Here is a 25,722-nt window from a genome sequence, read left to right as displayed (position 1 = left end):
AGACCCTGGACTTTAAGAGAATAGATCTTGGCTCATTCAGGAAACTGGGAAGTGGGATTGCATGGGATTGCATCCCTGAAGGGGATGCTTTTTTCCCTTCTGCCTTAAAGCAATGGTATTCTTTACAGCAATAGACAGAGTAATTGAAAGAAATGCCACTGGCAATGAACAGTGAATCAGCACCAGTCCTTAGTGTGTTTTTCTTATGTCTGAAAAAGCTGACCTATGATAACACAAGGTCTATGGCTACTCTAGACAACATGGACACTTTATCACCGCAAAACCAAGAACACAGAACTATGCAACAAACTATCTGTTCTTCTTATAGAAATGGCTGATTTGAGGAAACCTAAGGATGTTTCATGGACTTTTGCATAATTTGGAACATTCAAAACTGGAAGGTTATGGAGATGGGAAACCTATGTCCTGATACAAAATACGGTGTAGAAACTGCTGTCGTGTAACACTGTTTCCACGTTACTCTTACTAATCTTGAAAATCGTTCAGGATTTGCACATACTTCATGTAATGCAGGAAGTACCTATTATCATTAATCATATTTTCTCATTGTGTTGGCCATGCTAGGTACAGTACTTTTAGTAGCAGCACAGTGAATGTAGGCAAAGCTTAAGGCAAGCAAATACAGATTTTTATCTGGCATATGAAAATGGAGAAGTGGAGGAGAAACAGGAATCTCCTCATTTCCCTGGCAGAGTGTTTTCCCCAAACAAGAGGCACAGTAGCACAGTTCTGACAGTAACTTTTGGAGCAGAATCTTTGCTTTCCACTTAGTTCTATTATTTGTGCTGCAAAAACTGGTAGCTTTCAGTGATACTAAGAACTGAAAAAAAAAGAAAATCTTTTCAGGACATTTAGGCTTTATTCTCACTAATTGGTACTATATTCTTTACTTGCCCCTGTGATTTGCAAGGTAAACTGTTGCCCATTCTAAGTCAGTGACAAAATGTGGTTCGGAGAGGTTCATTTATCCAGAAGATGGTGTTCCGCTCCCTTGAAATGTGGGTCCGTAATAAGATGGTGTTCCAGATTTTCATTATCTACTGTCTGTTCCATATAATTGGGAATGGGTATGACATGATTCAGAGCATATAAGACTATTCTTTTCCAGGGTTCATGTAAGTCCATCTCAGTTTAGAAGAAGCAAAAACTTATTTCCCAGCTGTGTAGGTGCCATGTATATGAAGTGCATTGTCTTCTCAGTTCAGTTGTAGGCAGGTGGTCACATCACAAGACATCACAGTAACTGGCTTGAAAAAATAACCTTGTGTCTTTCAGGAGGGAGGACAATAATTAACAGCCAACGGAAATAGTTGCTTTTACCACGGGGATGAAAGGTACATTGGTAAAACAGGATGTGGGCAAATTTATGCTCCAGTTGTCTCTGTCTGTGGTTTATGTCAGCCCTTGTCTGAACGGGATTCTGGCTTATGCTATGTCCAGATGATAATCAGAATAATGAATGTATTTTTGAAAACAGAAAATATAAAACAGGTTTACAACTAGAGCAGTTCACTGAACTCTGTAGTCAGAATCTGGCCTGATATAACTCCACAGAAATTACTTTGAATTTTGCAGAAAGTATTTTTTATTTTTCATTCCACTCTACTCTCAGAAATAGTGGGTATACACACGTTTTTCAATTAATGTATGTTCAGGCATTGTTTCCTGAAACCTTGCCTAGAAACTGAAAAATGTTAGGAAATATTAGAAAAATAGTGTTTGATTTGTGAAAAATCTTGGAAGGGCCAGCTTTCCAGTTGCTACTACCACAAAAAAAAAAAAAAATGCAATGGTGAGTGGAAGCTTGAATTTCTCTGAAGTACTTAACTTTAAAGTATGTGATCTCAGCCAGAATTTCAGAGGATTTCAGATTAAACTAAGAATCTTTTTTTTAATGAGAAAAGTCATGAAAATTGATAAATGACTCTTATGATGATATCCTGTCTAGGATGACCATGTCATGCATATGGTTGAATTTATCATGTATCTTATACAAAGAGAGGCAATGCTTGATAAGCACTTTTATTGGGTAATTACTTTTTTTTTTTTACATTTGCAAATAAAACAGATTGATTTCCATCTTGAAGTAATTTACCAAAACATTATAAGCTCGTCAAATGCTAACGTGGTACAGTACGCCTCATTTCCTGTTTACTAAATAGTCCTTTGGCTGTCTGCTCTGTGTCTTTCAGGTTGAACCTGGAATTGTTCTCTGCCAGAGATGTCATGGAGCCTCGTGTCAGAGTCCTCCACCTAAAGGAAAACGTTGCCTCGTTGGCTTGGCTTCTTAGAAGTACGAGCCATGGTGGATTTCCAGTGGTTTACAGGTCCAAGCCAGACCATGCAGAGGTGTTCCAGGGAACTATTAAAAGGTAAAAGCACCATCAATTTGATATTAGATGGTGCTTCCGGCCAGTTTTCAGATGTTTTCTTTATGCACATGTTTATCAAGATTATGTGAGATAGATACGAAGCTTGCTCCTACTTTCCTTGGCATGAACAGCAGGTGTCCCTTTATCTAGGAAAGCATGAAGGTCTTGGTTATCAATTGCATCAGGGATTTATTGAACAGCACCAATGCTTTATTGTGAACTGCAGAAACAGCTGTTTTGTGAGAATTTCCGAAAAAGGGAAAATTCAGAGTCTTCAGAGTCTTAAATGTGCACTACAGTAGTCTTCTAAGAGGATTTTGATCTAGCTGCTCATACAATGTCACATGCCGATTTGAAGTCGGCCTGCTCATTCTTCACATTTTTGTCATTTTACTGGTGTATGCTTTTACAGGAAATGAGTTAACGTAAATCATATCACAGACTAGATAAACAACAAAATCACTCACTGGAAGTAACGCTCTACTCTAAGCAAGAGTTGGGCTAAGGGAATCCTTGCTGTGCTGAGAACTCTTAAAAACCAAACCCTGATAAATATCCTGATAAATAATGTGTTGCTGGTACTCTATTTCCTACATTTACAAGAGTGAATCCATCCTTTCAGGAATGGACCTTAAGACTCTCCTTTGAGTGGTGAGTCATGAGCAGAGCAGACAATAACTTAATTCCCACATTGGGTATCCTAGAGTAAAGGAGAAGATGCATATGCAGCTGCCCAGGAATATGCACAACAAGGTCCCGTTAGGCTTCCAATAACCCTAGCACAAACACATTGTCCGTTAGTTTTGTATTTTAATATCATTGTTTTTCATAATCTGCATAATATCGTTTGTCCTGAATGATCACAGTATTCTTGCATCTTTCCTTGTAGAGATTTTTTTTTAACCCACTTCTGGTTTATCCCCTTAATTGGATGGCAGTTGGGAGCTACCTGAGAGAAAGAAAACAAGGGTGAAAGTATTTTCTTTTGTTAATTTGGATAAGAAAAAGTCATCAGTGTATCCTCAGTGGAAATTTGCTTAGCGCTTGTCTCCTTGCCTGCTTCATAAAAATGTCTTAAGGATGAACTGTGAGCAGCTGGATCACACCAACCTACCTTATAGCTCTGTGGTCAGCTGTAGCTTTGGAGGATGAAGAAGTGGAAGGAGTGAATATTTAATAAAAATTGTGAACTTGCTTCACTGACAGGCAAGACACCTGTATGAACCTTTTAGGAAGGGAAATAACTGCTTGGAATGAGAGAATTCTACAGTGGGGATTGTTTGGGTTGCAGTGATCTGGTGGAGTAACGGCTTCAGTAAGTGCACTCTCCTATAGGTCTACTTGTTCTCTCATGGTGATGCTATTGTAAATGTTATTATATAAGAGATATGCTAAAGCACTAAAACCTAAATATCTGGGTGACAATCTACAGGGTGCACTGATAGGAAGATGTTATATGCCGTAATCTAGTGTATTATTTTAGTTCTCGGCTATCTGTGGCAATAAAACTAGAAAACATGCTAACAACTGATCTGGCCAAAGTTCCTTTTAAATTCAATTTATAGTCTCATCATTTCCCTGTTAATTCGTCAAATATCTGGCAGTGAGAGTCCTGGGCTGTTGAGGAGTGTTCTGAGTTTATGTAAATACTGTTGTGTTTTGTAATGCAGAGCAGAGTTTTGTGGAACTAAGCTTGGTCCTTAGCACATCCCAAAACGAAGCAGCTTTATAGAAAATCTGAAGTTACTTGATAATCCTGGTAGACTGTGGTTTGCTTAATCCCCAGAGCTCTTTTGTGAATAAATTCTGTTGGAATAATTGTCTATCAAAAAACACCATTAGAGCCTTAGATGGGGTAAATGAAAAAGCCTCTTCTCTGTCAGTTCTGGCATAAATGACTGTTTGAGTAGAACTGATGTAATACTTTTAATAGTTGACAAAGAAATGGCAAAGGGTTTTTTGGCTAGGTAAATATTTATTGCTTAATCTAGTGAAACCCATAAGGAGAGGCTGCCTGGAAGCACGTACTGCATTGTGGTGTGCTGACGACACAGTCTTCTCTCCCCGGTGTGTGCCCAGCAGTCTGAGAACTCGGGTGATGAGTTCTGGGTGCTTTTGTCCTGGGTGGAGACCACGGGTGACTTTGATGTCTGACTTTGGCCTCTCACCAACACCATGAAGTGGATGCTCTGTAGCCATCCTCTGAAATAAGCCTTCAAAAATGTGATGTGTCATGGAATTATTATATTCATAACCATAAGTAGTTAGGGTTTTCCATCTTACCCATAAAATTACAGCTCTAGCAGCATGTAACGGTTAAGACCAAGACAAGAAATGTGAATCTCATGCTGTATGAGATCTAGTGCAATCCCTTGTGGCGGTAACATTGGCCACAGGGCAGAAAAATAATAATTTGTTTTTCCATCTCATACATTAACAATGCCTCTGCCCCATGCTTAAAGTGGTGGAAATGTAGCTCGGCTGACATGTTTTAAAAAAGGTGGATGGAGAAGAGGCAAGAATAATTGCACCAATGTTTTTCTTGGGAGCAGGTTAGGGCATTAGCATTGATCCTCAGATGGGTTTCTTCTAGCGCAAAAATGTTTGTATTAGTTAAAAAAAATGGGAGCAAAGAGCTAAGGAAGGAAAAGAAGTGAGCCGTCTGCTGAGCTTGCAAGATCCTTACATAAAGGCAGGAGTAGCTTATAACTTTTTAATACTGTTCCTCACTTGCATGTGTTTCTATGCCATTTCTTCTCATGAAATAAGCATGGTTGAAACCCTGTAAATTTGGACTGAATGCAAAAGATATGCAGTGTCTGCCCATACTTGGAAACTGTAGTGAGGAGAGTAGCTGTACAAGGACAAAGTGTTGTTATTTTTTTAATATATACAAATGATACTGACCTTTGAAAAGAAAAGGTCAATGTCAGTTCTTACAAAAGCAAGGAGTGTGGCCAAGCAGTGTTGACTAGGACTTGCATGGGTCTACAAACGTACCTCTGTGCTGGCCTATAGCAAACACCCAGATATCCAAATTCTGCTGAAAGAACCCAAAACCCTAAAACAAAACACAACCTTTCCAGCACTGCTTAGTGAGGCCAGGTTTTTCTGCTACTCTTTGTGATCTGGATGGTTACCCACTGGGGATTAAGACGAGATCACCAAACACGTTTTTCCATGGGGGACTTTAGCCTGAAGCTGTTATCTTCCCCATTTGAGTAAACAATAGAGACTAAAAACAAAAACAATTACTAAAGAAAACTCCTTGGCTTAAAATTTGTTAAAGAGGAAGCAAATTGTAGCTGAGAAGCAAGTTTCCAAAACAAAGATTTCCTTAGAGTAATACTTTTGACGCTTTGCCATAGGCATTGCTCTGTGCATGCCTGGGAAACCCTTGCAGAATTCAGTCTGAGGAACGTGTGACTGGCAAACTTGGTGCATGGAATCAATAAGGATGCTCAGCTTACTGTGTACTATGTGGAGGGTTCAGAACCTGCCTTTTCCCCTTCATTTCTCCCACAAAGATGATGATACTTGCATATCAAAATAAAACAAGCTATTCTTTTGCACTGCAAGGTGGAATGCCTCCCCCATGTGCTCCCAGCAGCTGCAGAAAGGGAGCTGGCCTGTTGTGAAGGTGTTAGTCCAGAGTCCAGTGAGAGCTGTAAACTGCATGTCCAAAATTGCATGCCCTCCTGGCTGGGGAGGCAGCTGTACTCCAGTTGGAAGTCATTCTTCAGAGAGACCTGAGGATAGCGCTACTGCCTTCCTTCCCAGGAGGCTTGTGCCAGAGACACTGTGTGAGGCTGTAAATGCATACCAAGGAGTTGCCTGGGAGGTCCCCTGGCTCTCTCTTGTTTTGGCTGCTCTAGTTTGTGGCTCCAGATTCTCCTCCAGAGGGAAAAGAGAGAGTTGTGATTCTGCCTGGTTTCTGTGAGGCCAGAAGTGAAAAATAGAGCTATTTTTTCGCTCTCACATGTGTTACAGTGTTCCGATATAGGGCCAGTGTGGGGCAGTGAGGTGGTTCTGTGACATGATGAAGAGATTAGACACATCATCACTTGTGTTTTGCTGCTCCGTCTTCTTTTGCCAGGAGTTACTTTATAATGTAAAGCAGAGTAAAACAGAAGACATGAAGGATTTGTTGAGGAAAGCTGTGGGTAACTAGTTTCTTTTCCCTGGCTGTGGACATGGCTGGAATATAGCATAGAATATAATGTGGATGATGCCTCATGGTCATCAGTGACACTTTTGCTGCTATACAGTACATCCTCCCACCTCCGGTAACTTCCCTCCCCCTGCCGCTGCTTTGTGACACTTATGCACTCTCTGATTTCTTCCACCAAGACAGATAATAACATGCTGTCTACTTAGATGCGTTCTTCTGAGAATCTTATGCATTCCGCAGTACATGTAGGTCCCCTCCATATTTGCAACACTGAGGAATGACACGTGTCTCCCAGAAACTACTCTGATGTCCATGGCTTCCCTTGCCTTTGTTTCACTTTTGTAAAGGGAAATGAAGGAGCACGGTTTCAGTACTGCAGTTAAATACTCCCAGTGCTGACTGAAGAGAAGCAGATGGATATTGGTGGCTTGTGAGACCAGGATTTCTCACCTGCTCTTCCTCTGATGAGATGCAATACAGAGAGGCAGAAGCTGGAGTAGTGCCCAGCTATCTTAATTTCTGCCTTGAAAATAGCTGTGATACGGTTGTCCCGGAGAGACTACTGGGTTGATGAATACCACCAAGTAAACTGTTTGGGAACTTTACCATAACAAATGGGCCATTTGCTTCATGCCTGAACATCTCAGATCTGTGTCACACATAGGTCTCCTATTGTAAGGCTCAAGGTTGCAATTCCCTGTTTTGCCTTTGCACTCTTACCTACACAGCTGTTAGCTGTTACTCTGCATTTTGTTTGTCTGTCTTTTAGCTGAAAGAAAAATGTTTTTTGGGTTGATTTAGTTTGATTGGGATAAAGTAATTATGCAGAAACCACACTGTCTCTGACTGTAAGCTGACTTTACAGAATATATATTGGGTAAAACTTGGTTTTCTGCTACTTCTGTACAGGATGTGACATTTCTGGCATTGTGCCTGCATTTTTGTGTGTATTTTTTCACCTAGGAAACCCTATCTCTTCCCACCCATCAAGTTTACTGAAACTTCAGCGTTTGTGGTTGAAGGAAATTATTTTTTTGGGACCGAAAACAAAGTTTTTGTAGGTAGAGATGTCAGAAAACCTTGTAGTTTACCGTATTCCTTTTTATGTTCCATGTGTTATTTTATTTCAAGTTTTGATATACTATATGGGAGTATATTGACTATGTAATTACCTTACCCAAACTAAGTTTGTTCAACGTTAAGTGAAGTGCTCAAAGTGTCTAATTCCCATTTTCACAACAAAGTTGGAAATCTAAGACCCTTTTGAATATGGAACTTATTTCTTTCCTGATTTAGAACACTATATTCAAAAACACCCTATTCTTCTTGTAGTTGAAAAGATACACACAAAGGCTTGGGTTTCCAGAAATTAGTAGCTATTGCCAGTGACTGAAAGCACAATTTCTCATCTGAAGAGATTTCAGAAGGTCTAATATTCTAGGAAACAGATTTTATTTGAAAATTCATCTTAAAACAAAAAGCTTAATTTCTTCTGAAGATCTTGTTCTAAAAGGTGAGTTAGACCTTGATCCTATCTGTAATCATGTGAATAGATTTAATTTGTGATTTCCTTAAAAAATGTACAGCTTACATGAGCCAAGCTGTACGAGGCCTGTGGAGCACGGCGTAGTTGTTCTGACAGTACTGGCGAACCCGGTGGGACTGTTGCTCCTACACAGAGCTGGATGTGAAGACTTGTCTCAGTGAGGTTGGGAGTCTTTCCATTTCAGAAAGTCAGTGGAGATATTTATCATCCGCTTGGTCAACAGCCACCCCCCTGCTCTAATTCTTGCTCAAAGGATGTCATGTCTAATGAAGCTGAACTGCCAGAGATCCATACCTGAGAGGAGGATTTCTGCCCTAGATTAGTTCCCCGTCTAGAGTCAAAAGAACTACCAGCAGAGGGAGACAAATTACATTTATATTTGCAGTATGTATTTTGCTGCTGTTCTTGCTGCGCTGCACTTTCAGCTTCCTTTGCGGTAGGAGGAAGCCAGGTACAGAACGCTATGTACTCAGAAACCTTGTATTTGATAGCCTTGCTTTAATTTCTCTCCTTGTAAACTGGTATGAGAAGGGAGACGCTCTGCTTTTCACAATCAAAAGACATGGTAGAGCAGCTGTTCCCAGTAACAATAATGACACTATTGCTGAGACAAACATTTTCATGATGATGCATGGGAACACTAAATCCAAACCACATTGTTTAGCTAATGCATGCTTTCACTCCACTAAAGGGGAATGTCACATAACTGAAAGTAAATTGAAGAGATCAGAGTTTAGAAAATATGACAAAGTTGAAAACTTAAAGCTGTATTGCAGAGTAACATCCTTTAACAGAGAAATCATTGATCCAAAGTAGTGTGTATGTACATTTTACGGCAGTTTATTAGGTACGACTTGCCTCTGGTCAGCTGTGAGTCAGGAATGTTTTGTGCCAAGCTTTTCGGTAAAACAGAATATTACATATTGATAGGTGCTGTGGGAAAGGGGGTATAGCATTGCAAAATGTTACAGATATGTCAGACTGCAGGTATGGTTTCTGGTACTTTTTTTAAATCTGCCCTTCCATTTGGGATGAATGAAACACTGCTCTCGAGGTGTGTGCACGCCCATGTATGCACAGAGTCCACACGCTTGTTTAACAGGGCAGTAGCTTTATTTTTCCTAGCAAGAGGAAGAGTACTCACCTTCAGTAAGCAGTGTGGTGCAACAGCTTAGGGACAAGTGGAAAATTAAAGATGAAATGAGACCCGAAACATTTAATTCATGAACTAATTACTGAGCTTAGAGAGATCTACCTTAATACTAACGCAGCCTTGCTGCTTGGCACTCTTGAAATAACTGATACAGAGTTGAAAACTACTTGGAGAGCCTTTTTCTTCTGGCTCTGTTATTGAGAGGTTGCTAAGTTTAGATCGCAGGAATGCAAAGTTACTCAATCAAACACAGAAGTCTGCAAAGTTCATGCAATATATGGAGATAAAAATGAGGTTTTGTTTCTCACTAGAGGATCATGCACAGCCTGTTCTTTTCCTCCTCTCTGTGGCCTTGCTGTAAGTTCTGCACAAATGGTGATTCTTCCAGGTCTGATCAAAGCTATATACACCATTGGCAGAGGTTTGAATGCTGAATGCAAACTGAGCCAACAAAGAAGAAAAAGGGGGCGGGGGCGTGAAAACTATTTTTAGGTATGCAGACTGGGGAGCTGACTACAATATCAAAGTGCTTCTGTGATGACTTGATTTTCTTGTGAGAAGGTGGAGACTGGGAGTACCTTGTTTGTTTTTACAGTCCAGGCTCCTGCTTTTGAAAAGTTGATCCAGTTAATTTCAATGATACACTATACAGTAATCTTACCTATTAAAATAAATGGAATCCAGCACTTTCAACAAAAGCCCTTGACGTTATGATCCTCCCATGTATTGTCAGGGTCCTGGGGCATTGCAGGTCATGAATAGCACAGATGGAGGAAGGTTTACAGAGTGGTTTTGTTTTGTATCCTAAATGTGATACTTTTCTTCCAAAGAACAACATTATTTGATACTTTCAAAATTAGTGAGCCTGTTTTGGTCTACAAACAGTTGTGCAGGTGTTGTAGGACTCTGACTGAGCCCTTTGGAGGGAAGACTGGAGTGCTACAGAGGCTGTGTGCTAACTCAAAAAAGCCAAATTAAAAACGCATGCAGCCTCACAGCAGTATGTGGGTGGCTTTTAGGCAAGTGCAGATTGTTGTTAAATGTCGAAATCAAATATAGGCATGGGGAAAACTGGTGTGTGAATGGAAAGACTGATCACATACTTGTCCTGTCGTTTGAATGTGTGGTAGGTTCGTCTGAAATTGAAAATCTGTCTGGTAACAAGCCAGCTTATAGGGAAATACAAATTTGATCCTAACTCTTCATCCTTTTCTAGAATCCAGCCTTTCTGCAGGTTTGAAAGAAAAGTTTGTGTTTACTCTTTACTTACAGCAGCCTTTGCATTTTTATGCTGAGGCTATGGGCTTATCTGTCTGCTTATTCACCATGATGATGGTGCCCATAAAACCAGACAGCTGGCTACTTAACTCAAAACACATCTCTGAGGTAGAAGAAATCCCTGTTTTGTAGACTTGAAAACTGAGGCACAGAGATGAAATGTTTATTCAGTGTCCTTTGAAAGGCTGTGGCGTAGACAGGACTTGATCTTAGCTCTGGCGAACCTCAGTCCAATGCTTGATAATGACTCTTTTGTCATCTTACAGGTGAAATGCCAAAATCTCCTGCAGAGTTCCTTCTTGGTTTACTTAGGTAAACAATAATGATTTAGACTGCCTAACCTGAAACAACCCTGTAACCCTGAGATTTTGCTGCAAAAGATGAAGGTTTAATGGGCTTTAAAACAGTTCCCTGTACACAATGATCTAGTCTTTACCTACTGTCTTGCTCACCAGATGCAGAATACGCTTTTTACCATTTATAAAAGGCACAATGCTACTTGAAAGCCAGGAAGAATGTGTTTAGTATACTAACAGCTATTTTATCAAGGACATAAAAATAACAACTATTCTCAAATAGAGTTTGCATCTTACAGTTCATATAAAAATTTTCTCTCATTCTGCCCTTTTGCAAGCATTGTGTGTGTTAGAACTTCTACTGAGAGCAGAGCAGTGATCAAATGCTGCAAAATCCTCTGAGCACTCGATTCATTTTTGACTGCTGTGAAAGTTGAAGCTGCAAGACACTAAGTCTTAGCTGGAGCGGGTTTTCAAAGCCTTGTGGATATTATAAGATAATTTACACCAGGCAGTGATCAGGATGAGGAAGGACCATGAAGGGTTTTGGGGTGCCGTATTCTGTCGTTTTAGCGCACAATTTATTGTTACTTGTTGCTGCTGCTTTGTCATTGTTTTTTCAAACGCACTGAAATCAGTTGAAATATACTAATTTATGGCACTGGGCTTTTAAACACATCTGAGAGAAGCTCTGAGAGACAAGTAGATTTTTAATACGTGAAAGGGACGTTTGTTTCATTCTGGTCAGAATTCATTAATTGCTGGTCCCCACTGAGTTGGATATAGGCCAAAACAGCAAACATAACCAACTCCAGAATAAAAGCAATGCAGCTACCTTGGATGTAGAAAGCTACAAAAGATGCTTCAGGTTCTCTGATCTCCCTCCCCCCAGCTGCGTTGCTGTTTTATGTGTTCAATTTGGGAGAGTCATGCCCTGAATGCTTTTGCTGGTGACATCACCATTTATTCTTCCTTCTGCTCATTTGCAGCTACTTTGGAGCTGCTGTTCTTTCTATGTCACTCCCCCCAGTATTTAGAAATTGCAGTTTCCTCAGATAATAGGCCATCTTGACAAGAAAAGAGTGACACAATCAGCTGTCAGATACTTTTCATTCCTGACTTCCATGCCAAATCTGACGTATGGATTTTGGGATAATAATGTGTTATCTTAATTAGGTGTATCTTCAAGATGCATGCTTTCTTACAGATAGAGCGTATGAAACTACTGCAATGCCTTGCCAGGGTATCTTTGAAATAAGATTCCCTACTCAAGGGTTTTCTTCCTTCTTAAATAAATAAAGAGTAAACGAACAATTGCAGAGTCCAAGTCTGAATCCTAACGCTTCCTGTTAAACCCCGCAAAATAGTGCAAGAAACATGTTTGGTCTGCTTTCTCTAAGGCTTGATGATGTGATAGAGAAGATGTTGTATGTAACATCAAAGAGTGGTGTTGTTATACCTCTGAAGCATGACTTCTGGAAGCCCAAGTGCAATAATATATGTCCATTTTTCTCTTGAAAATGGCAGTTTTTAATAGGCTTGGATTCTTATCAGAAATTTTCCAACGATTTCCTCCATTGTGTGTGTGTGTACTTTTTTTAGAGTGGCCAAATTTCTCTCACACTTCCTAAAGCCCTGTTAAGTGACTCCCTGCTGGGTTTAGTTAAGAGCAGTGCTGAGCAAATTGCAAGCTGCCAAAACCCAGCCAACAAACCACTGGTGATGAGCAAATGTTTCTGCTCTTTAAGCTCGTGGTGAATGTCACTATTTTTTTTTCTTTTCTTCCAGCCTGTGATGCTAAAGAGGAAAATGGTTAAGTTAGGATTGTGAACAGGCCTGAACAGTGTTTAGGACCTGAGCATACAGAGTGTGGGAAAGGATCAGGGTAGATCATAACTTTTGCACTTGAAGTCTATATATTCATGCTAGGATTAAAATCTTGAAGGCCGAGACATCATCCTTGAAATTGCCTCCTTTGAAGCTGGGTGTGATTGTCTAGGAGCAGAACTTAAATCTGTATATTTATTTATTTTTACTTAGAACCATTATAGACCAGTTTGTGAAAGACTATATAATGTGAAGCTGTAGAGAGACCTGCAGAACAGTGTATAACACACCAAAGGTAAGCTATAGGGCATGACTGGATTAACTTCTCCATGTCCTCTGCTGTACTGAATGCATTCCAAGTATACTGTATCTTCCTCCCTCTCCTCATCCAAAAGTAGCCTGAGGGGAACACTCTTGTCTGTTGAAGCATGACTATACTGTTCTTTTTAGTGTGTTCTCATGCTTGTCCTCACCTGAAGTCCATTAACTGTCTACATGACATGTTCATATGCTGGAACGCGTGGCAGGACTTAGGGCAAGTCAGTGCCTTTCCCAAGATGGGAGATGTTAGTCCTGGGGACGTGTTTGCTCCGTAGATTTTTCAGCAATGATTGACTACAGAGATCACTGCAGCGGTTAGCTCTGAGGCCTGCTGCAGTGTTGTGCTCTCCTTAGTAGCACGAAAGAGATTTAATGAAAAACAAAGCTAATAAACTATTAAACTGAGACAAAGAAAGTTGTAATGGTTATGAATGATACTGAATTCCATGTTTGTCCTGAGAGTGGGTTGTGTTTTAAAGGTGGGAGCAGGTGACTGATTTTCATCCCCATTGTTTTTCTTCCACAAGCAATTTTCAAACTTGGGTATTCACCTGTAAAAAGACTATAACTATACCCCAGCCCACAAGCATACTTAATTATAAAACTCATTGAGGTCCTCAGATGAAAGACAAAGACCATGTCTGCATTAACAAAATGCAGATTGAAAGAGTGGATCTAGAGAGTGAAACAGCTGGTGGTGAGGACTCAGTGTCCTTGCTGTAGGTGTTTTGAGAAATAGTTCAGACCAGCTCTAGTTAGGCCCTGTAAACTGAATGCCTATGAGAGGCTGCAGTGTATTAAGTGCTCTGGAGCACATCTTTCAGTCATCTTTCATTTGAAAGAAATCCATTTTATGTGCTCTGAGACTGTTCTGCAATGCTAACTAAATCACAGTAGGTGATTTGCTTCAAAAGAGTGTTCCTGATCTGAACTAAAATACAAAGATATACAGACAAAATATCCTGTTTTTAAGTTGGATAAAAGGTGGAGCTATATAAATGACCAGAAATGTCTGCAGTTTCACACATGTAATATGTTGGAAATTAGTTTAATGTTACGTCTCGGGGTGTGTGAGCTCAATGAGATTTCCTAATAAGATTACCGTTATTTTTTGCGCTATTTAAGGCTTTGATTCAGTTTCATCAAATGCAGGACACAGAAGTGCAGAATACTCTAGTGAAGGGGAGATTGTTTGGAAAGAAAATAATGGACCTGCAAATAGTCTGGTGAGGGCAGCCACTGGGAATGCGGGAGACCCAGTTGTACAGATTCCTGTTTGTTCAGCGTGGAACCCCTCCAACTGGAGAAATTAAGACATACTTGCCAAACATAGCCACTAATGTGCTTGTTATGAAGGCGAGTGTGGAGAAAGGGCTTGAACCTTCTTCCATGTCCTATCCCTAGGGAGGGAACTAACCACCAGCTTTTTGTGTTGGCAGGCAGGTCTTCCTTGTGTAAGCCCTCTGTTGTTGAGTGCTAATCCCACCTTGAACCAGGCTAATCTTTCCCAGGAGACATTGTGTTAAAACCAGTAAATTGCTATAACAAGTTTTGGTTTAAACAAATCAATATTTTCTAATATAGAAATATTTATTTGAAAAATTCCCGGCTCATTCTTTATGTTCTAGTCAGAAAAGTCACCTTGTACCTCACTCATTTCCCTGATGTCCCGGTTATAGTGGTGAGTCTAGTCTCCTTGGGTTCCCTCAAGCGTGTCATTTGGCAGAACGCTGCATATCTTTGTACTACTGAAGTAGCTCCTGGCTGTAATCATGGACTAATGTTATGTTAGTGCTGTATGTTGCAAAACAAAAAGCTTTGTGGTGGTATACAAGGTGTCTGTTATCTAATTATCAGTTAAAAGACTGGACGTGATAGTATGGATGAAGTGGGGGGAAGCAAGGAAACACTGAGATATAAATGAGAATTTGAATATATTACTAGTCAGGGCTTTGTATGTGCACTGTGGAGTAAGTAAGAAAGAAGGTTTAAAATGATGTAATAATTGATAAAGATACTATTTCCACATGACTAAGTCAACAAGATTATTAAATACCTTAATTCTAGAGTGCAGTACTGTGGGAGGAGGTTTCACAGCTAATTTAAAATATGATATGAATTTTTTGTGGATCTTGTATTTTATTGTAGATATTATTTAAAAAGGAAATGACATCAGAAGGAACAACAATTTATCTACTTATATTATGATAGTTGTATCTGCTTACTATTGATATCGTCATGTTGGATGCAGATGAGACAGTGCATGAGCTTTTCTTGCTATCAGGTTGATGCAGGCCAAGAAGAACATGTAGGATACGTGATGTCTTATAGATTTATTTAGCCAAACCAAAATCAAAAACCACCTGTGAGTGGTAGCTGCTGGTGATGGAAATCTAGGAAGGCAAAATATGTGGTCAACCCACTAATAATTCATCATAAATCATCTTATATAATGAGCCCATCAATAATTCATCACAGAGCTGATGGAAAAAGCATTGTGTGCTTGCTTTTTAAATTTATAATATAGTTCCCTATATAATATAGTCGCCTATATAATATAGTCCTTTTCTCTCTCTCTCTTGCGCTCTCTCTCTCTCTCTCTTGCGCTCTCTCTTTTTTTTTTTTCTTTCTCCTTTAGGTTAGAGCTATGTATGCTGCTGGAGAATGAGCATCTTTTTGAACCAGAGACTAACTATGAATTTTTTTCCTCTTCCCATGCTCTCTCTTACCAGAAGGTAACCTCTTTTCTTTCAGTCATTTCTTGATTTAATCAGTGTGTACGTTTTGTGATTTAGAATGATTTCTCCATGAATGAAGAGATGATGTAATATGTGGGGCTGAGAGAAAGAAGTGGTCAGGTACAATGTAAATTAAGGGATGGCCAGAGACTTGCCAGGAACAGCTGTCATAAACTCTAATGCCACTCAGAGCCTTAGAGTTGCGCAGGACTGGTGGCAAAGAATTTCTTTGCTTAAATGGGCTATTATAATCTGCTCTCTCTCAACTCTGTGGATAGAAGAAGAATTATATTTAATTCTGTATGGGTTAACACCTCTGTGAATGATGAATATTTGTAACAGCTTTCAAACTTGAAAAGCGTGTAGCATTCTTCCCTTTGATAGATGAATAAAGGATTTTTAGGAATAGTAAACATGAAGTGTGGTAAAAGAAAATCATGTGTTACCAAAGCAATTCTGGTAATGGAATTTTGAGCAATTTATACAGGCACAACTGGAAAGCCATCATATATTACTGAGGCTTGGTCTGCACATGGAAATTTTACTGGCAAAACTGTGTTGAGAAGGAGCAGGGCATAATTATGCATGGGATGAAGTGTCAGAATACAAATATGTGTTCCTGTGGAAGGTTCAGCTGATGGCTGATGCTAGTTTTGTTGCATTTTTCTGCACTATTCCACCATGCAATTATCGCTTAGTAACAGTGTGAAAAATCTCACCCCTAAGCCAATATAACTTACATTGTTGTAACGTGTAGTTAAAATATAGTTATGCTAAGGAAAAAAAAAACAAAAAAACGAATCCTTTTTGTAAGTAAAGAGTGTTTTATGATAAAGAGGTAGTTTAAGCCTTACTGGCAAAAGAATTTATAAAGTTTGGACAAGCTCTGCCAGCATAGCTCTGCTAGACAACTTTTTCTTAGAGTGAAACTAGAAAACTTTTGGACATTGGGTTGTAATGTGCAGCACAGAAGGAAAGAGAAATGGATTTTTGCCTATTCCAGATAACAGTGGAGAAGCTGCCCAATCTGTCGCGTCTAACCATGCTGCTGAATCGCTACACTACAGATCCCCAGTATCAGCAACTCTTCATCAATCTGGTAAGACTGAAGCCAACTCTAAAAACAAACATTTCCTCCATGAACAATGTGTTTGTTATATTTTCTCATTTGTTTATGATGGCTGTGTCAGCCGCACTGATTTACATAAACACTGCCAATCCTGGGACGTTACATTCTCAACAAAAGTAGCTGAGTACAAACAGCATTCCGAAGTTTTAATTCATATTGTATAAACATAACAGATGTTGATAAAATGAGCCAAAAAGAAAATACAACAAAAGAGACCATTTCAAGGGGGCTTTTGATTAAAATACATTCCAGATTGACAAAATGATACAATGTTAATGGAATAGATCATTTAAATGTCATTATTTGGCTCTTATAGTCCTATAAAGCAATGCTTTTGAGTTTTCAGTCTCCATTAGGGTGCAGTGCCTATACATCAACTTACAAATAAAGCTATATTTCTTCCTCCTTTCCTCCCCCCTTCCCCAGTATGACATTGCCACATTTATTTCCTAAATACTGTACTAAAATACTGGGTCCAAAAGCAATAATGTGTTTGGTATACTGAACAAGGCCTAAAATAAATATGTTATAAACAAAATACGTGTAGTTTCTGCCTCAGTGAATTTCCAGTCTACAGCATTGAAACTGGGGTTGTGGTAACTAGGTAACCCAGAGCATAGCCTAATTTGCATGGGTTTTATTAAAAAAAAAAAAAAAAACTGCTCCTGTTCATGATTTATTTTACAATGAAGACAGAACTGCATTTGAGAGCCATCTAATCTGGATTCCTAGTTTTGAGAACAGCTGGAACCAGAGGAAGGTTACAAAAACACAATATTCCTAATATCCGTTATCTAGTGTAGCTTTACAGTCTCCTTTTAATGTACATGGGGAAACTGAGGGGAGAGAGGACACATGGCTTACCAAAAGCCTAGAGGAGTCATACACAGGAGTATAATCCAGCTCTTAAATGACCACCTATTAGCGTTCAAGCTAATGGGTCACATTACCTTTTTGTTTTGGACAACCTATTCCACTCAGTTATGTTTCATGCTGATACCTAACTTTTTAGTGGTGGATATAGTCCCTGAAGCACAAAGTTTAGTATCCCTTCCAACATCTTGTTATTATCACTCTGAAAACTCTGTTATGAAAACTCTTTTTCTGTTATCCATATAAATGTATAATGTTAAGTCCTTCATCTTAATGATTTCCTGTGACAGTGAGTTCCACCTCAAATGTATAGGTGGTATAGAAAAAGCATACCTTTTTATCTTTAATTTTTTTTTTTTTACCTCATTATGCCTTTGAATGTCTCCTTAGTCCTGCTATGAAAGAGGGAGAACTGATGTGTCCCTCTATCCTGTGCATTTATTTATATTATTTTATCATATCTTTGTTTCATTTTTCCTTTGGCTGGGAAGGCATACTTATGGGAAGCAAAATATACCTTTCTGGACAGAACTTAGCCAGGTCATAAGTAAGACACTATACAATTAAGTAAAAAGTAGAAACTTAGTGGACACCTATGTAAACTATAAAGAGCAGCTTGGAAAACAATAAAATGGGTTTAGGCTCTGTTCATATCAAGAAATAGTTATAGCGCTCGTTGTGTTCAGTGACCAGAGTTTAGTACTTGCAGACCCTCTTCTTTTCAGAGCTATATGATTGTTTTCTTTATCCTCTTTCTTGCAGTCTATGTCTCTGTGTGAACTAACTTTTATAAGCATTTACTGCACAATCTTACAGGATGTCATAAATGGTTGTGTAATGAGATAGCAGCTATAAAACATCTTAAGACTTAATAAATATTGGGGTCATTGACTATTTCCAAATAAGAACTCAGACCATATCAATGGAGCTCAGCTTTGCTTTTCCAGCCTGTGAGATTTGGATATGTTCCAGTCATAATAGTTTATTTAGAGTGAACCTGATGGTTTAGCAAAAAAGAAAGTGTTTTTGTACTTTGGTATTTCCTGGTGTTTTAGGTATAATTGGGGATGGAGAACAGGAGGAGAAGAATGAATGTTCTTACTGACTCCTGTCCCTCTTGCCTACTACCTCTCTCTCCCCAGTCTCCTTCCTCCCCCTTCCCTTGCCACCCCTATGGCAGAGGTGCACTCACATTTTTTGTCTCCTCCCTATGTCCTCTCTCTTTGTCTTATAGGATCCATACATAAACAAATCGGCAATGTCAGTTCAATCTCATTTCTCGCTGCAACGCACCTATGTCATCTTTCGCACCCTGGGGCTTCGGCACCTGACTGTTGTTGACCTGCAGAACCGAGTGGTTGGGATAATCACCAGGAAGGATCTGATGCCTCTTTTGCTGGAGGAGAGGCTTAGGCTCCAGCTGGCACCACAAAGCCCTGATGCGGGTGAGCAGCCCTGGGATCAGAGAAGATCAGGCCAATGCATGTGTTCTTAGGCTTCATGACTTCTTTTCGAGCCCTTGTTCTTCAGGAAAAAATAATCAGAGCTTTTCCACTTTTCTGGACAAGAGATCCTTAAAAGCTGCTGTATGTAGACCTGTGGGATTGTAGCCCAGAGCTATGTCTCTTCAACTGCTTAGTGACTGCAAAAATCCATTGATTTAAACGCTTGTGAAAAAAATTAGGAATTTACGAGTTTATCCATCATATCCAAAATCAGATGTGAAGGATGGATGTCAAGAATGTTTTTGTCACGCTGTGAATGTGCCCCACAATGAAAAAATGTCAAGAACCTCTAGCAGCAAAGTTATGCTGGCACAACTTTTTAGTGAGGAGTAAATCAACCTTTGAGTACGTAAGTGGCTGTTGAAAAGGAGAATGTTTCCATATCAGCATTTTTATGATGAAATATATATATGTTTAATTGAGAGGAAATATTGCCTTGAGAGAGGGGTAGGCACCTGAAAGGAATGGGACTGGGCTTTCCAGTTGGCCTACGTGTGTTAGAAACTGAAAGGGAGAATTGTCCGTAAGAGAAAGATACTGACTGTGGGGCTTCTGCCAAATAACCATCACACTTTACAGTGATAGCAACTTGACATGTCTTTCTGCTGCTTTAATTTCTTCTAATGTCTGCAGCTCCTAGAATAAGGCTGTCTTTCTCTCCACCCACCTGATATAGTAATATTTTTAGTTCGTGAAGTTCATGTGCAGTAAGGTAAAGGGCAAATCAAATAATAGGGGAATGATCATGGTAAATTTGGAAGTAGTTTTTGTGTATATAGCAGCACATTTAGAAACTAGGCACAAAGTAAATAATTCTTCATGACTTTAGAGTCATAGATTATTTGAAACCTTGGAAACAATGCTAAGTGTTAGTTGTTAATAAATGAAAGTGTACAATTTTTTGGATAAAGAGACTATTAGATCCCCTTCTTTGACTATGTAATTGATGATTAATTTTATTCTGTGGAATACCAGAGGGATTCCCACAGATTTGGATATTAAAACCTAACATGTACAAAGGACTCCACCACTATTAATGTTGTTATAATGAATACCAAGGAAAACTAGTAATAATTTACTGATTATAAAAACTTGCCAAAATTCCTGAAAATAAATTTCTGGTATTTGAATCATGCAGCTTTAAGTCTCCTACAAATCAAAGATTTGTTGGATTTTCTCCTATTTTCCCTGCTGGATCTTGTCTTTGTTAACAGTAATGTTTCTTTTGTAGCGCCAAAGAGAATGCATAGCCCTTTTAAACTTACATGTCTAAGGCAACGCAAATACCTGGCAGCCCAGAAGCTTATATAGGTACATGAGAAAGGCTTTTTAAATTTGTCATATACAGGATGAGAAATGTCTTGCAGATCATCGAGGCAGGAGACACTGAGGTGAATTTTTATTTAGTTCCTGTTAAAGTTAGTAGTATTTTATTCATTAATACACTAATAAGGTCTTTGTCACTATTGACCTATGCCTCACCTATCTGAAGTATGCAAAGCTTTTGTTAAAGGAGTTAGGGCTAGATCAGTCTGGAGTTACTGGCTTCTTGTGTGCTAGCAGAACAGGACATCTAATTTAGAAACTTCTAGCACTTTCCCCAAAGGCAGCGAGAATGTCTTTTTCTCTTGATGAACCAAATCTGAAATAAGCCTGCTGTGAATTTGTGTTTTTGGTTCAAAGCCCATTGCTGATTTCCTTTTTCTTGATTTCTTGAGTACACAAAGTATCACCCTACTAAGACCTGGGTAATGTAACTTCTTTTTGCTGACAGCATCTGTGGCTAAATGCCTCAGTATGAACTGCAGTTGTGGTGTACTTTGCAGAGTATGAGGGCTGGAGGCAGAGCCAGGGTATCAGTGACTCATTACGTGGCTTTGAACAGGTCATCTAAGTTCTTAGTATATCATTTATTCTGCCTTTAAAATTGGAACAATGAAGTTGGTCCACCGTAGTTGCCGGGAAAAGTATAGGTGAGAAAAATATTATAGGAATATAAACTGTTTATAATAATATTTTGTGGAGGCCACTGATAGAAAGTGTTGTGATTTTTTGTTTGGTTTTGTTTTCCCTCTATTGGTGACAAGCATAATATCTAAGGAGAAGTTCATGCAGTGTACATGGAAACTCTGAAAACTATGTTGTGAGATTGGCACATGAAGGCATGCTACATTTTTCTATATGTTAAATCTAGTTCCATAGCTAGATGAATTTTTTTTTATAAAAAAAATGAGAAACATGAGAAACAGAATTCCTGACAGGATTTCCTGAAATAAGTGGCTTCTTTATATTCTAGACTCCAGTGACAAAAACCTGTCTTATCACAAAGCATAATAGCATGATACTAGCATGATACTACTACTAATAGCATGCTGTCATGGATGGCTATGTGCTTTTTAGGAAAGACAGGCCAGGAAGGCGAGGTGGTGGAGTTGCTCTTTATGTGAGGGAGCAACTAGAATGTATGGAGCTCTGCCTCGGGGTGGATGAAGAGCAAGTTGAGAGCCTATGGGTAAGGCTTAAAGGGCAGGGTAACGTGGGTGACACTGTTGTGGGGGTTTACTACAGGCCATCTGACCAGGAGGAAGTCATCGACGAGGCCTTCTACCGACAGCTGGAAGTAGCCTCACGATCACAGGCCCTGGTTCTCATGGGAGACTTCAACCACCCTGACATCTGCTGGGAAGACAGCACAGCTAGGCACAAACAGTCAAAGAGGTTCCTGCAGAGGATTGATGATAATTTCTTGACTCAGGTGGTGGAGACGCCAACGAGGAGAGGTGCAATGCTAGACCTTGTACTAACGAACAAAGAAGGTCTAGTGGGAGATGTGAAGGTTGGGGGCAGCCTTGGCTGCAGTGACCATGAGATGGTGGAGTTCAGGATCCTACGAGGAGGGAGCAGGGCAATGAGTAGGATTGCAACCCTGGACTTCAGGAGAGCTGACTTTGGCCTCTTCGGGGACCTACTTAGGGGAATCTCATGGGGTAGGGCCCTAGAAGGAAGAGGGGTCCAAGGAAGCTGGTTAATATTCAAGCATCACCTCCTCCAGGCTCAAGAGCAGTGCATCCCTCTGAGGAAGAAGTCGAGCAAAGCTGGCAGGAGACCTGCCTGGATGAGCAAGGAACTCCTGACAAAACTCCAGCAGAAGAAGGAAGTCTACAGAATGTGGAAAAGGGGACAGGCCACTTGGGAGGAATACAGGGACGTTGTCAGAGTGTGCAGGGATGCGACAAGGAAGGCTAAGGCCCCGTTGGAATTGAATCTGGCAAGGGATGTCAAGGACAACAAGAAGGGCTTCTTCATATACATCAAGAGCAAAAGGAAGACTAGGGGAAAATGTGGGCCTGCTGCTGAGTGGGGCGGGTGCCCTGGTGACAAAGGATACAGAGAAGGCAGGATTGCTGAATGCCTTCTTTGCTTCAGTCTTCGCTGCTAAGGCCAGTCCTCAGGAATTCCAGACCTTGGAGACAAGAGAGGAAGGCTGGAGAAAGGAAGACTCTCCCTTGGTTGAGGAGGATCGGGTTAGAGATCTTTTGTCCAAACTTGACATCCATAAATCCACGGGCCCCCATGGGATGCACCCACGAGTGCTGAGGGAGCTGGCGGATGTTATCGCTAGGCCACTCTCCATCTTCTTGGAAACGTCGTGGAGATCAGGAGAGGTGCCTGAGGACTGGAAGAAAGCCAATGTCACGCCAGTCTTCCAAAAGGGCAAGAAGGAGGAGCCAGGAAACTACAGGCCTGTCAGCCTCACCTCCATCCCTGGAAAGGTGATGGAACAGCTCCTCCTGGAGGTCATCTCTAAGCATGTGGAGGACAAGAAGGTGATGAGGAGTAGTGAGCATGGATTCACCAAAGGGAAATCATGCTTGACCAATCTGATAGCCTTCTATGACGGAATGAGTGGCTGGGTAGATGAGGGCAGAGCAGTGGATGTTGTCTCCCTGGACTTCAGCCAGGCTTTTGACGCTGTCTCCCATCACATCCTCCTAGGTAAGCTCAGGAAGTGTGGGCTAGACGAGTGGACGGTGAGGTGGATTGAGAACTGGCTGGATGGCCGAGCTCAGAGGGTTGTGGTGAATGGCGCAGAGTCAAGTTGGAGGCCTGTGGCTAGCGGTGTCCCCCAGGGCTCAGTCCTGGGTCCAGTGTCCAGTCTTGTTCAACATATTCATCGATGACCTGGAGGAAGGGACAGAGTGCACCCTCAGCAAGTTTGCTGATGATACTAAACTGGGGGGAGTGGCCGAGAGACCAGAAGGCTGTGCTGCCCTTCAGAGGGACGTGGACAGGCTGGAGAGCTGGGCGGAGAGGAACGGCAGGAAGTTCAACAAAGGCAAGTGCAGGGTCCTGCACCTAGGCAGGAATAATCCCATGCACCAGTACAGGCTGGGGGTTGACCTGCTGGGAAGCAGCTCGGCAGAGAAGGACCTGGGAGTGCTGGTGGACAACAAGTTAAGCATGAGGCAGCAGTGTGCCCTTGTGGCCAAGAAGGCCAAGGGTATCCAGGGGTGCCTTAGGCAGAGTGTTGCCAGCAGGTGGAGGGAGGTGATCCTGCCCCTCTGCTCAGCCCTGGGGAGGCCTCACCTGGAGTACTGTGTCCAGTTCTGGGCTCCCCAGTACAAGAGAGACCTGGCGCTACTGGGGAGAGTCCAGCGGAGGGCTACAAAGATGATGAGGGGACTGGACCATCTCTCCTATGAAGAAAGACTGCGAGAGCTGGTCCTGTTCAGCCTGGAGAAGAGAAGATTGAGAGGTGATCTCATCAATGTGTACAAGTATTTGAAGGGGGGGGTGTCAAGAGGATGAGGCCAGACTCTTCGTGGTGCCCAGCGACAGGACAAGAGGCAATGGGCATAAGCTGAACCACAGGAAGTTCCAGCTAAACCTGGGAAAAAACTTCTTCACTGTGAGGGTGGCAGAGGATTGGTACAGGTTGCCCAGAGAGGTGGTGGAGTCTCCTTCGCTGGAGATATTCAAAACCCGCCTGGATGTGATCCTGGGAAATAGGCTTTAGAGGACCCTGCTTGAGCAGGGAGGTTGGACTAGATGATCTCCAGAGGTCCCTTCCAACCTAAACAATTCTGTGATACACATAAAATGAAAACAGATTAAATTTATGGGAAGCTTTTCATCAACACATGATTCTCATGATCTTTGTATACAATAGGTCTCTAAAGAATGGCAGTAACAAGTAGACACGTTGTTTGACTCTTTGGCACAAGCTATTTTTGTTTTTCTTCCTGTGTGCTTATAGTGAATAGTAAATTTTCTGGTATTTCATCATGATTTGAGACAGAGTAGACATTTAGAGCAAAGATGCTAGTTCTAAATGAAATGCAAACTGTTTATGAATTTTCACAATTTGTGAACGCAAATTTCTGGGAAAGAGAGAAAAGCCTTTAAACAAAATTAAAGTAATTGGCATTATTTTTGGCTTGTGCTATGCTTCTGTACCTCTTTCATCTCACCTTACTTTATGATGGTGTTTTCCTAACACTTTTTTTTTCTCTTAAACTCAAGTATGTCTTAAAATTCAGGCAGACTGAACTTTCGATCTAGAATTGAAGTATAGTGATGCAAAATTCTCCCCATTGAACTAAAAAAATTTCTTTCTCATTAGAAAAAATTAGAATGTGTGTCCATTACAAATTGTTATGAATGAATATAAACTATTGTAAGAAGGATCGTTTCTATGGGATACAGCTTTAGGGTATGGTTTTACAGGTGTCATGTAATGTGCATATTCTTTTGCTAATATATAAAACATTAGTGGTGTTTTTTCTGTTGTGTGATACTTATGTATTTTAGAATTAACTGCCTGCTGTTCTTAAACTGCCCAGTTTATTATGCTGTAGAACCTTTTAACATTTCCTTGCTTTCCACTTGTTTTTTGGTTACATTTTTAATTGCTGACCACGAGCAAAGGAAGCTGAAGGAGGAAAGACAGATGAAGAAATGCTTAGTACACATTTTAAATAAAAATGATGACTTTAAGGACTTAGGGACCAAAACTGAAAAAGGTACTAGTAATAGTTATGGTCTATCTTGCTTCAAGACCATTGAGCTGAAAACCTAAATAGGAATGGAAGCATAACTAGCTGTACTCTGTAATTAGTAGTGCCTGGAAAATCACTGGCAAGGAAGTGCTGTAAAATGTTACTGTTGCCTCTGCTACCCCTTTTTCACAGAGCTTCAGCTAATGGAGCTGTCAGTGCATCTCTGGTGATCATGAAATCACTTAATGAAATGAAGTGTAACCAGCTCTCTCCTAAACTAGTGGTTAATTAAGTGTGACCATCAAGTGATGGGAACCATGGTAGTATACAAGGGAATGCCTGTTCATTCCTGAAAGGCCTATTAAAGTAAAGAGGAAATATGTGATCAGCACAGTTGTCTGGTTGTCTAACACTGTGTGGCGTGGGAATGCCAGTATCACGGTTCAAACACATGAGGAGGTACTGCTGTGGAGTACTGAGGTACTGAATGAAC

The 25,722-nt window shown here is 40.5% G+C and overlaps 1 protein-coding gene across 1 annotated transcript in view; it reads left to right on the top strand.

Annotated features, from left to right (window-relative positions):
- Window positions 1-24,716, top strand: part of LOC104149479 (chloride channel protein D-like) — an 89,602-nt gene extending 64,886 nt beyond the window's left edge. The window contains exons 13-16 of the mRNA XM_068932750.1: window positions 2,214-2,393; window positions 15,624-15,720; window positions 16,727-16,822; window positions 18,960-24,716. Coding sequence (XP_068788851.1) covers window positions 2,214-2,393; window positions 15,624-15,720; window positions 16,727-16,822; window positions 18,960-19,220 — 634 coding nt within the window. The 3' untranslated portion in view covers window positions 19,221-24,716. The remainder of the gene's footprint in view (window positions 1-2,213; window positions 2,394-15,623; window positions 15,721-16,726; window positions 16,823-18,959) is intronic.
- Window positions 24,717-25,722: the final 1,006 nt, after the last annotated feature.

The sequence above is a fragment of the Struthio camelus genome, chromosome 2 (assembly GCF_040807025.1).
Source record: "Struthio camelus isolate bStrCam1 chromosome 2, bStrCam1.hap1, whole genome shotgun sequence".
Taxonomy (NCBI): Eukaryota; Metazoa; Chordata; class Aves; order Struthioniformes; family Struthionidae; genus Struthio; species Struthio camelus.
Note: the sequence above shows the minus strand (reverse complement) of the source record. Positions and strands in the feature narration are given on the sequence as shown.